The sequence below is a fragment of the Falco punctatus genome (genome assembly GCF_963210335.1).
Source record: "Falco punctatus genome assembly, chromosome: 5".
NCBI lineage: Eukaryota > Metazoa > Chordata > Aves > Falconiformes > Falconidae > Falco > Falco punctatus.
The window spans coordinates 13,192,068-13,205,744 of NC_137584.1; the positions used below are offsets into that span (position 1 = coordinate 13,192,068).

The 13,677-nt window shown below is 36.9% G+C and overlaps 1 protein-coding gene across 8 annotated transcripts in view; it reads right to left on the reverse strand.

The window, feature by feature from the left end:
* FAM135A (family with sequence similarity 135 member A) overlaps nucleotides 1-13,677 on the reverse strand; it is a 99,568-nt gene that overhangs the window by 9,253 nt on the left and 76,638 nt on the right. For 7 of the 8 annotated variants that reach the window (XM_080388806.1, XM_080388805.1, XM_080388808.1 and 4 more), the window contains 4 exons: nucleotides 13,270-13,361; nucleotides 11,122-11,219; nucleotides 5,302-5,453; nucleotides 3,219-3,329 (listed from right to left, as the gene is read on the reverse strand). In XM_080388806.1, coding sequence (XP_080244932.1) covers nucleotides 3,219-3,329; nucleotides 5,302-5,453; nucleotides 11,122-11,219; nucleotides 13,270-13,361 — 453 coding nt within the window. Of the gene's footprint in view, nucleotides 1-3,218; nucleotides 3,330-5,301; nucleotides 5,454-11,121; nucleotides 11,220-13,269; nucleotides 13,362-13,677 lie in introns of those variants that run through there. The other variant, XR_013928349.1, reaches the window with a different exon arrangement.

Here is a 13,677-nt window from a genome sequence, read left to right on the forward strand (position 1 = left end):
TTATCATTCACTCCTATCAAAGGATGAACTACAATATACAAATAGCAGCATTGTAACAACTGTAACTGTTAGGAAAACCTATGTTTTTTACTGGCTGCTTTTAAAAAAATCTTATCAGATTTTTACAGTACAGAAGAACTGAGGTAGAGAACTTAAACTGAGAAGAGCAAATTCTGGGTCACCATTCCTTCAGCAAGTAATGACAGACCGAGTTACACTGTACAAAGGAAGAGCTCCATGATATAGATGGGAGGGATTTATTCATGATATTTTTATCATTTTTCAGTTGCAAAGGTTCTTTTAAAGTCTTAAACTATTGTTAGGTGAGACTCTGCATATGCTCATAAGACTCACAATTCTTCTTTTTGCAGTTACATATAAAGTTTGCTTCTCCTGACAGAGTATTTTATAAGCCCCCAGCATTAAAGCATTAAACCCCCTCTCCAAACAGCTTCTTTTGAGAGAGATTTCTGGAAAGATAAAAAGTCCAAAAATTTTGAGAGCGGCAGAGAAGGTAGCTGGTGCTGCTTCTGACTATGAGATTCAAGAGCCTGAGGTGACCATCCAGCCATGAAGCCCAGCCTGGTCCCAAACTTGGAAGAAAAAGCAAGACTGGTAAAAATGTTTGTCAAAGATCCTTCTAGATGTGTTGCTATGATAAGAGCAGCACCGAAAAGGAGTTATTAGGAATGTGTTCATGACTGCAACATTTCTGGTGTTCATGATATTTTTATTCTGATATTTTATTCTGAATCCCTATTCCAGGATTCAGAACAGAGAACAGATACGAGCAAAAGTCTCATTTCTGAATAGCACTACGCATCAGTGCTTAGTGGAGCTTCTTTGGAAGGGTGGAAGAGGACATAGTCAACTGTACTTTCACCCACAATGACCAAGAGAAATCAGGAACTTCATCCATTTTGGGGTTAAGTAACAAGATGATGTGTTTAACAGGGTATGTTTAACAGGTATGTTCTCTGGCAGATTTGAGAACTAGTGTCACAAACCACCATATAACACTGCGGCCAAGACCCAGACCCTCAAAACATAACCTGCTGGATCCACAGTCAGTTTCAGGGATGATCTGGAAACCAACTAGATCCCAGAGGAGTTGAAATAGCAGCACATTTTGCTGCCTTGGGGATTTTCCCAGCTGCAAAGCCAACATCTGAAGAAGGCACCACATTGATTAGCAACAGATGTTTCTTCACGTTAGACTCTTATTTTCCTATAAAATTACAAAAATCAACAGAAGTTGAAAATTCAGGGCTATACTTCTCAACAGTGTTGTCAGTCTCTTGCATGTAGCCTAGAGAAAAGTGATTTCTGGGAACACCTATGTTTGGAATCCCTGTAGAGAACACTATGCAAATTCTCTGAATCTAAAATCTGAAAAGAGAAACCATACAGTCGGGGGAATCCCAAACTCCTCTCATCTGCTGTTTGAGAGTCAAGCACAGCCAATACTGTACGCCCATCGAACGAGCAAGGTATGGCAGGACAGAAACATGCCTCGTACAGATATCAAGAGCTAAAGACACCAACACCTACAGTGTACATACATATATTAGCTCACCCCTTAAAGGAAAACTTTCTTTCTTCTCTTTTAGGGAAGTGTAAAGCTTGCTTCCTTTTCTCCTTAAACAAAATTATCAAACTTTCATCTCTTTCTCTCTCCTTCTCCCCCAAACTTTCCTTCTCCCTCACACCAAGCTCACTGAAAGACCTGGAAACAAGACGGCGTATGAGGCTGTGGCCCAGCTTGCACCTCTTTCTATCTCTTCAGTAAGGAGTTAGAAAGGGGAAACTGAGCCCTAAAACTTTTAGGCTCCCTCTACAGTTTATGGAGAGCAAAGTCTGAAACACATTGTGACTCTTCAGACAATGCTATTCAGGTCTTTCAGAAAGCCTGTCATATAGAGGTCTGTCAAGAAAGTATGTTGTTATTTCTGGAACAGATATTCCAGACACTCAAATAGCAGTGTCTCTAGATGTGCCGAGATATACACACATAAAACCCAGGAAACACCACATTCTTTAAAGTCAAACGATTATGTCTATAACATAAGTCTCACAGGCTCAGCATCCACTGTGTAACTTCTCAGAAGCTCATAACTTCTGTTTAGGATCAAACATTTATTTTCAAATGACTGCAAAGCTAGACTGAGAGGACTTCAGTTGCTCTCCTCTAAATAGCAGTTCAGCCTTAAATATTACCTTATCAGCAACAAAATCACTTTGTGATAGAAGATTTTGAAGGGGGGGGGGGGGGGGGGGAATCCCACATTCTTCTAAAAATCAGTTTTTGATCAACACTCACATCTTATCCATGATTTTTCTCCTCGCTCATTATTCTTTTCTGCTTCTTCCAAGTCTTCTAAGTTTTATATTTGAACATCTCAAGAGCTAGAGGTCAGTCTTTTCCTGCCCGTATCTTGGTACTGCTTTGCTCTCAACAGAATTTCAGCTGTGACAACTACAAATATTTCGATGGAGAAACGTGCCCGCATTTTTCACAAAACACTCTGAGCATCTCTGGCTCCACAATTGCTTGGCTGACACCCATGCAGAAATACCTGTCAGATCCATTCTCAGTAACTTTACAACGCGTAATGGTAACCACCCCCACCTGGCACATTATTCACTAGCAAAACTGGCTCTCAGCCAACAGCTGAAATAAGAATATTGAAACCAGAGAAAACTGTAAGATTGATATGAGTAATCTAATCTGTTTTTTAGCTGTTATGCTAAATACAACTTCTCCTTCCTTTATCAAAGTGAGGTTTTGTTTTCCCTGATAATCTTACTGAGGTAACAAAAGACAAAGTCAGCAAAATTTAAAGCAGAATTTTAAATTTATAAACTAGATAAGACAGATACATAAACAGGTAATCCTAAATTAATATAATTGACTTATCACACTGAAATCACTAGCTTCAGTGGTTCAAGAGGAAGCTGATATAGATACACAGATCTATCAGTGTAGTGGCTGCACTCAGAAATTCCACTCAGGAAGGAAAGTCTCAAAGCAATGGTCCACCTCCGCCACAGAAATGGTTTACAAACAGTTGAAGTTTAGTTGAAGAATATGGGACTAAAGCCAAAGTAACTCTTAAATAAACTGAAACAGGAGCTTGTTGGAAACATATTTTTTTTTACCTTTCCTATTCACATTTATATACAGCGGCCTTTAAAAGATAAGTATTAACAAAGCTTACCTGCTTTTTTACTAAGTTTGTATAAGAATGTTTGTCGTGGATCTGAATGGTCTCGACATGTCAATTGCAATAAAGAACCAGATTTCTTCCACTTCTGCATAAACCACAGTCCTGCATTGTTAGGTACAACATGAGTATAGAGCCACAATAAAATACAAACCCTAATTAAACATATGTAAAATCTATCTATTTAGCCTCTCACATATTAATCTTATTTTTCATGTCAGCATTTTCAAGCCCAGAAACATTTTAAATTTTTGTTCATTATTCTCTCCTCTCTCTATATATAAAAAAGCATGAGGGCCATTATTTCCGCTAATGTACAAGCCTGCCTACAAAAAGTAACTATACTTGCAAGAAGCAAAGATATATGACTACGTTAGCTGTAAGGCAATATACAAACTCTATTTCAATGATTTTCAGAGTAACAGAACATTTTAATGTCCAAATATGTAGCAATAAATAAGCATTACTTCTCAGATTTCTAAAAATAACTTTGTAGAACCACCAAATTCATTACGTATAGCTTGAAAAAAGGAAGCAGAATTTTCTTGGAAGAATACCATAGTATAACATTTTCTGTGATGCTGTACCCTCCTAATTAGTCAACGAGCCAAGCAGCTGACGTTTCAGAAAACCTTACCTCCCTTGCCAAGCATTCTTTTGGTAGTAGGCATCAAGCCCTTATAGCCTCAAGAATCTCTTTATATGTTGATTCAACTCTCAGAGAAACAGTTACCTTTTAAAATGCAATTTATTGGCAGATATTAATGCATACGTACAGTATAGCAATTTAGACTTCAATACCCATTACTTATTACTATCTTGGCATTTTCCAAAAATCTTACAAGTGTCTGAAATGTAGAGGAAGACTATTACATGAAAAGGATGTTTTGTATAGTCTTGAACTATAAAAGAGATTAAATATTCCAGAAATTCTTTTTTTTTTTTTTTCCAGTGAATATATTCTGGATTATACTTTGATATTGTTAAGTTGATATTGATATTGATAAGTTAAACTTAAGTTAACTGAAAGTCATTTGCTGGTGATTACATAAACAAGAAAACAGCCCTGCTTCCCATATGCTGGAAAACAATTTCTAAAAGCAAAGTAATGCTAGCATTTGGGGTGATTTGGGTGAGATTCAGTTACAGATGAAAATACCTGAAAAACTGTCTACAGATATTGTAGGTTAAACACCTAGTAGATGCCCATAGTGAGTTCTATTGTAGATGTCTTAATCTTGACGTAACCTCAACAGTGGTGTATTCAGGGCTATAAACAGCACCATCTCAACCAAATTCAAAGAGCTCTCACGTTCCCTCTGCTTTTATGAACTCCAACAATAGCTCCAGATAGCCACCAATTCCTGTCCACTTAAGCTCAGCACATGTGAATTAATTGTTTTCCTCCTCATTTTTGTACGAAACGTATAACAATCAATAAATGAACTGGCACTAAACAAAGTAATCCGTGATTTTTGGAGCATAAGCATGTTTCTATTTAGTGAAATTAAGTGTTACTCAGTTTGGGTTTGGGGCCTCCAAGATAGGTGGTAATCTCCGAAACAAGTTTTCATTTAAAAATTCAATGCTATCTGAAAGTATTTTCCAACCTTTACTTCAAAAGTCAGCAGTTTCTGCAAGTTCTCCTAGAGCTACCTTTTATCTTTGGAAAAACAGACGTTCATAAGGTACAAACACACCTGCAGAAATATGCTGCAGGTTGCAAGACATTTCTGAGAGAGAAAAGACACTACTAGTAGTTCAGAATTATTTTAATGCATCTGACCTACTTGTTTTGCAGATTAAGTGTATTAAAATTTGGTTTATAATAAATTGAGCTCAACATATTAAAACTGGAGTTTATTTATGGTGTAACAGAAAACCTGAATCAAACGTAATGGAAAATGCTTATGTCAATCTTGCACATCCTTCTATTGATACTTTATTTTCAGAACTCTTTTCTTACTACAGTGAAATGTGCACTTTTTTATAATCAAAGTAATGCAGAAATGTGCACTAAGGGCATTTCAAAGTTAGAATCTCCCCTAAATTTATACTCCTAAAAATAATACTTTACCTGTATTAACAAGAGCACTGCTGTTGTAGAGGGTACCAAGATGTGGTCCAGACAAAGACAGGAAGGTATGAAGTTTGTTGAGGTAATACTTAAATCGAGGTCTTGTGAGCACTGAACGGATTATTAAATTACCCAGTGAGTGTCCAATAAAGCTGTTTAAAAAGAAAAAACAGCATAACATAGAACTTGATGGCAATCTTTTTTCTTTTAAACAGAGAAAAATAAAACGTGTCATAAAATGTTGAAAGAGCATAGGAAAAAAATTAATGAAAAGTTTCCATTCAGAAGCCTGTATTTTATGTCACACAGAAAACATAGCTCATCCATATCTCTCAAGCTGCACAAACTCATTACACACATGTTCTGAGCTCCTCCAGAATTAGTTTATACATTGTTTTTGGAAAGCTAGTAAAAACCAACCATCCTTCCAGCAGCATCTCCCACCCAACCGCAAGATTATTTCTGGGTGTACTTCCTTTAGCACCAAATACTCAGAAAATATTTTATGAGTGAATATTTTATGACGGAATAAATCACTACTTTGGCATGTGATGGCATTCAGTGTGATAAATGCATGAAAGTTACTGAAACAACCTAGTGGAGAAGGATTCCAAAGGTACTCCTGTAAGGGGGAAAACCATTACTTAACTGAATCTGATTATTTTAAAATAGAAGCAACATATAAAATCTGTTGGACCAAAAGAAGTGATTTCAGCTGGAGTGAGACAACTGAAGAATAACTGTCTGCCAGGAGAATATTACATGTAGTCATTTCCCTGGTTAAGCAAGTTAACGGGAAAGAGGGATGGGATTCTTTAGTATCCAAGAATAATTACTTAATCTGAGGTTCCTACTGTTGTATCCACAAGTCTGCACAAAGCATTTCTTTAGAAGAGACACTAAACAATCAAGCAAGTCTAGTTATTATGCAGTTATACTTGAATCCGGGCTGAGGTAAGGACCACACATCATCCTAGGCACTGACTTAAAGAAGATACAGCAGAGACGACTCACAAAATTCAAAGGAAAAAGTGCCTTCCTGTTTTCAAATGTAATTTCAAGACATGGAGAGAACAGACAACCATCCAAAAATATACAGTAGAACTGCCATGGCTGGATTGTGTCTGAGCCACAATATACCTGTAAGATCATCCTTCCCGTTTGCTCCGTGTCACTACATTCATCAACAAAAATAGCTAAAACCAAGCTACCAGTAATATCGGTGTAAAATGCAGCACAAAAAAATTACTTGACTGTTTAATTGCTTCCCAAGCAAGAATTATTGACTCTGAAAATTCCAATTTAAAGGTAAATGAAAAAATTCAAACATTAAGTTACAGAATGGCAGGGCCACTCCTGAACTCTGACATAATTATACATTTCTATGACACAATAGGCAAGTTGTTCCTTACTAATATACAGTTTAAGCATATATGTATATTCTTCTTGTTCACTTTTACTATCAGATTTTCAGAATTGCTGCAGTATCAGAAATTCTTTGCTACAGCTTCCTATACTTGCCTAACTAATTTAGAAATGAAAGGTATGTGTCCTCTGTGCTGTTAGCACAACAGCAGCACATTTGCAAAATACTGAACTGCTGACTCTCTTGAATACTAAAATTTAAAACTATTCTCTCAGAGTACATCATAAAGTCCACACAAGAAAAACAAAACCTTACGTTTCTTTAGGAACAAGAAAATGTCCACAGAATTTGAATTTATCCTGAAGATGACCTGCATGACATAACTGCTCTTGAATAGAAGAGCTTATTTTCTAAAGATGATCTGAACATTAGCAGAGATGTTTTCTTGACAGTTCATCCACTATTTACTAAATGCCATAAAAGGATGAGAAACTATTTCTATTGTACCGTAACAAAAGACAATTTTGTCACTGGAAAAAAATCCAGTGATCCATCAATCGATCCTATCATACTCAAGAATATGAGCAAACCTAAACCAAAACTCCAGAAACATCAAAGATCCATTTAGGAAAAAAAACAGCTGCTCCCAATTGGCTATGTGAATGTACCTCAAAGATTAAACACTTGTTCTTAATTTGGAAAGACTTAGAAAAATAAGAAAGGTTACAGTAATATATTGGGTTCAAATTTAGATATTTAGGTGAACACATAATAAGCCTTTATTTTCTAAGAGAGAAAGGTTTTAGGATTTGCTCAAATCAAAAAAGAAAAGGGATGAAAAGGAAAACCCTTCAAAAAGGGATTTGAAAGTGTAGACAAAACTGTAGCCAATTCTATTTGTCGTTTCAAATACCTGCAACCGCGGGATGCTCTGCAAAGCCCATGTATTTCTGAACAGTAGGTGGCAATATTACTGTCTTCTGAACGCAAGCTATCACTAACTCAACACACTGAAGTAACAGAATTATACTGTAGTATTTATTAGCATTTATGGCACAAGTCTACCAATTCAGATCATTAAATTAGAAAATTAAGACGAGGTAAAACCTCATTATTCTGTGCTAACAAATGACAAGTCCTGTCCAACTATAAAAATTCATGGAAGAAAAAAGTCTATCAAAAGCCATAATCAAAAAGGTGCTGAAACAATGAACAGCCGTTTTAATTTAATATATGCATAGCATTAAAAAATTGTTTTCTTTTCCTGTGAGCCAATGTTACTTAGGAAAGAGGATGACAAGCTGAATAATCCAACTGAGGTTAACATCCAATACAGGTCATCAGAAATTTATGTAAGACCTGAATGAGGAAAACAGTTTCTGAAATGACACTGGAAGAGCATGTGGTTTACTTGCTAACTATGCGATGTCCTGGAAGTGCTTCCATCCTCACATTTACTCAAAACTTGAATGGGTATGACTGAGCAATTTCACTTGCTTCAAAGTCACATTAACTTTGAAGGTGGGACTGGTCCAGATGACCCCTTAGAGGTCCCCTCAACCTGAACTATTCATGATTCAGTTGTTTTATAAGACAAACTGCTGTTGGTTTGAATCGAGCTTCCAGTTCATGCCTGCTGCACACCTGTAGTGAGCACGAAGATTTTGTTCAGAGATCAATGCACATGTCGAATAGTGTACTGGTGCAATAACTGGTTTAGCTTTGGCATTACCAAAATTGTTGGTTCACTGAGGCTGACGCTATAGTATGGCCCTGGGTTCTGACGGTACACGGAGTGCCTCCTCTTCTTACATCAGGACAAGAATGTAGCACAGTAAATAGGATTTTGTCATTATCTGAAGACACGACATTTGACAGCACAGTAACTCAGAACTTCCCTTGACTTGTCTTGGCCTGAGCCGATTTTAGTTTGTTTTAGCGTGACAACATTCATCTGGCAGTGAAGTAACAACTCAGGCCGTCTAAAGCCGCTTTACTTTCACTATAGTTTCTATTAATAACCAGTAGTTACTCAGTGTGGTTTGAACTGCGTGTCACTAGAATACAGTGTTGTATGGAAGAGTCCAGACAGGTATCATATGCCAGAGGTCCCCAATGGTCTATTAACGGTCACTACAGAAGCAAAATCTTACAACTGAGGAAAGAAAGCCAGTATTGGGGGTAACAGAGGAGGGAGGCGTGGGGTGGGGAGAGTATATGGGAAACTAAAGAAAGAACATGCGGGCAGACTGAAAATATGGAAATACGAAAATAAATCCAGGCAGATACAAGGCCAAGGAGGCAAAACCGCCACTGTGAGCATCGTTCTCCTTACACTGAAGCCCCAGGATGTTAACATCCCACTGCTTTAGGAAGACAGAAACTACCGAACTTAGGATCCAGACGGCTGCTGGAAGGGGAGCCTACCACCTGAGAAAAGATACTTAGAAAGTTTCTGTATAGCAACTTCAGTCATATTAATAATCACAGAGTCATAGAATCATTTTGGTTGGAAAAGACCTTTAAGATTGAGTAAGGCGACTTTTCTGCATTAATTTGGACTATGAATTTTGGTAGTACTATAACTAGACTAATAGTAACTTTTTGCTGCATTTTTAATGAGACTATTAAAAGACTAACTGGGCTAATAATAGATTCTTAGCTCTGCATAAGAAGTGTGTTCTCTTTTGCCTGTAACAAGACTTTCAGTGTAAAAGAGAGACTGAACAGGTATTTCAAACACACAGTGATGTCAGGTTTTTTGCCATACAGAATCATTATAGGTCGGGAGACCGATTTCTAATTTGACTCAGCTATGGAGCAGCATCTGTACAGAGAACACTTCCTTTAGCAGACAGGGAGATTTTATGAGGAGAAATAGCATCGTTCAGGACAGCATGGCTAACTAGCACAAAGTCCACTTTCTTTACAGCAGGACAGCCAAAAAGAGGTAGGAATGCATCGGCTACTTGAACAGAGGATTTCTCAACAGTACTTTCCTGGGCTTTCTGGTTCATTCCTTCAAGGACTTGCATCTAAGCATATTTCTTTCTGAAAATTCCCTCACATAACTACCAGGAAAGAGCTGCAGAATTTGCTCCTAGGTTTAACTTTCTCATAAGAAAAACTAAAGTTGAGAGATGAGACACTTCTGCTTTGCAGGGCCAAAGACAAGTACACACTTTGAAATGGAAACTAAAATAAAAAATGGTAATTTCTGTTTTCTTTCAAGTGACAAGTAATAAATAAAACTGAAAAAATATTTACAAATTGAGAGTTTCATGAGAGAAGCAAACCAAAAGCAAACAAGAACTCAATTCTCAGGTACGAACAAGAAGGTAACTGGATGGGTTTGTTCATTACAGCCTTCAGACCACAGCATGGGAGGGAAGATACCAGCGTGTGCTGGTGGGTTACAGAACTCTCCTCTCCTGTAGGGAGGGTGCTAACATGCAGTCTGCATAATACAAATACGATCACACAGTGCTTTTTAAGTCATCAATTTAGATGAAATTAACCATGTCAGATCTTGCCTATCTGAAAATAGAAACATTGGTTTAAAAAGTGAAATTATGTTTAAACATGTTAGATGTTTTGCCTAGCTGAATAAGGCCTACCAAGCGCATGGGTATACAGAAACCTGTAGGAAATGCATGTGAGCAGCAAGTCAAAAAACTCTCCAGATGTACTATTTGAGTATGCCTAAACAAAAGAAGTCAGGCTTGAATTTGCTTCTTTCATCTATCAATGAGCTAACTCCAGCAACATGGTTGGGTTCGTAAGGTAGTCTGCCCAAAATGGCATACCCTACTTTGAGAAAATAAATGGAACAGGTATTCCCTGGAAGTAACTGGAAAAGGAAAGAGGAATGCAGAGACTGGAGTAAGCCTTCTATTAAGATATAAAAGATGCTTTTTAGCAGATGAAACAATCAGAAAACATCAAAATGATGGAGTATTTCTTTTCACACAGCTGTCCTTCAACATCCCAGATAAGCGAATTTCCCTGTAGGAATGGCAAGGTAGACAGTCTGCTATGTCATGCTTGGTGAAGAGACTACAAAATCAGAAGAAAACTATTTTTTTTTTCTTGACATAGCCATAGCACTACTACAGTTTCCCTCTACCTTCTCAAACTATCATCTGATTTTCTGCAGAACCCTACCATGCAGGACCTGAGGAAGGACAGGACAGCAGCTCCTTAAATGTAATACTGAACTCTGCCCTAAAGCCACCAACAGGACTAGGTCAGCTTACAGCACTGTTCAGTCTTCTTTCAGCTGGGTATTCCCTCTCTCTCCTTTGTCCTCCTTTCCCCTGTTCCTCCCCCTCCCTGAATTTCTCTTTCCCACTTTCCCATCTCCCTTTTGGCCGGCTCCTGAGCATCACAGTTCAGAACAACACAGGGCTCTAGTTTTAAGTTTATTTCTATAAATAGTATAGAACAGATATTACCTGATTTTTGAAAGGGTTAGATTATAAATTTGTATATACTGTATAATTTCATCTAAAAGGCGATCTGTCATGGAATCAAAATCAGCAAAGGTATCATTCTGTAAAATAAAAGAAATAAAAAATGATAACTGTATTTTCTAATGCAGCAATATACATTCTGCATTCAGTCTGAATTCTTATTCCCCCGTGTTTTGATCAACAGCACACAAATAAAAGCATATTAACTTTGAAAACAAACACTACAGCTAGTAATTTTAATTTTTTCCAAGTTTTTTTCCTTGTAACATGGAATAATGTGATACACATTTTACTCTAAGACTGCTTTCTTCTAATACACCAAACCAAATCTTAACATTAGACAGCCAGTCTTACTTCTTTCTAAGCCTTCCCCTACACATAATCTTATCTGTAGTGAAACAGAAGGTCAAACTGCATATTCAGAACTAAATCACGCTACCCATGAAATAGAAATAAGACAATTACTGCAACAGCAGAAAGAGTCTACATTAGTACTGTTTATTCAAAACAAAACAAATCCTTAAAGCCTTATTCCCAGTTCATAGCTGATTCTCTACAATGATTGGCAGTAAGAAATCAAAAAAAAAGGTAAGCAAAGGCTGCCTAAAACTTCTCAACACAAGTTCCAAAGGTTCTGTGCTAAACTCTGTGGTGCTCAACATACTCATAAATGATCTGGGAAAAGGAAGGAGGAGATGAGATGTTGGAGTTTGTAGATAAAACCAAATATCTAGGATACTCAAATCTAGAACCGACCAGAATTTCAGAAGAAACTTACAGTACTGCATGCCTGGGTGATAAAACGGCAAGAAAGGCAAAACAATGTTACATAGGGAAAACTAGCCCTAAATATATATGCAAACAATCTACACATCTGTGTTCTATATAATCAGCTATGTTAGGAAAGCAAGGAAAGAACAGAAAATATCAATACAGCATTTCGTAAGTCCATAGTGCACAAGCATCTTAAATGCCCTAATTCTGATCATCCTATTTTAAATGACAAGAAATTTGAAAGCAGGCAGGGAAGGATAACATGAATGACCAGAAACTGTTTCACATGTGATCCTGAGAAATACTGAATGGACTAAGTCAGTCTCTTCAATTGCCTCCTGATAGGAGAAATTATACTTGTTTATAAAATAATTAACTGACATGGGAAATAGATAATGATTATTGACCATTTTTTTCCCAAAACAAGCTGGAAGATTTGTTTAAATTTCCTTCTTTACAACTGAATTAGTAATGCATATGAACCATAGAATTAATCTCAGCTGTGTGCTATGGAAACTGGAAGTAAAAACATTCAAAAAAAATCAGCCAACATTAAGGAGCAAAGTCCGCCAGTAGCTATTAGACTCAGTGGTCTCAATGGAATTCCCAAATCAGAAAGTTTCAGAACTTCTGACTGCCAAAACCTACAAGGCTAGAGAAGAGAAAGCATGGCTTGGTGCCTGTCCAGCCTGTTCCGCAAAGCATCCCAGCAGCTATCACCAGAAAACCACTACTTTGCTAAATGAACCTTTTGTTTGAGCCACTGAAGACTCTTTGTTCTAATTCATCCTGGAAGTATGTCTAATACAGTTTGTAACACACAAAAAAATGTAAAAAATTGTCTTCTGAGCTTTGCCAAGTTTACTTCATGTGAAAATAATAAAATTCACAAATGTGCAACACAAACTAATTTGATATTAGTTCAGTGTCATGATGTGAATCTTATAGTACACTGACAAAGGAACAAGAGACAGGTATTTCGTATTTCTCAGATCCTCTGAAATAACACCTCTCCCTTCTTGCCATACCAGTTTTCACTATCACCGTTTTTACCATTAATATTGAGGGTACTTTATCTACAATCCTAACTGATTATGCTGAGAACTTAGGAGATATTAGTACATACAAGGAAATGGCAGTGACAAATGTTAGTCCTTATGTATTTACCTTCACTATCATACTAGGTTTTGTAATTACTTTAACGCAAGCCACAGATCAAATTATGGACTCCACAAGAACACAGTAAAAATATACAAAATATGGTAAACTGCAACACGATACTGCCATTAAATAAACATGTCTGAAGATGTACACTGCTTATTGCTTTCCATAAATTCTTTTTTTGTTGGCAAATACCTGATTCCTTTCGGACATAAGAAAATCTATTCTCCCTCCAGGCAGCCCTAGCTCAATGTAAGTCTTCACTAATCTCAGATCCGCGCTGTTACCTTAAAAAGAAAAACAATCAAGTGTTAGATACCGCAAAGTTAACTTGCAATAAAAGCACTTGGAATACTCAAAAGAACCTCTGGCACAATTTTATATTTAAATACAGCTAATGATATTCTTAGCCCTAATTAAAATTCAGTAAGACTAAGGAAGATAAACTGCAATGCCAAACGCAGTGACAAAATGGTCTATAAAAAATGACATTCAATGCAGACACTGTTTTAAAAATGCAAGGATTTAGAAGTCATATTTGATTTTGTCTTAGCATCCAACAGATGCATAGCACTGTTAACATTACGTTCTTGAAAACCTAAT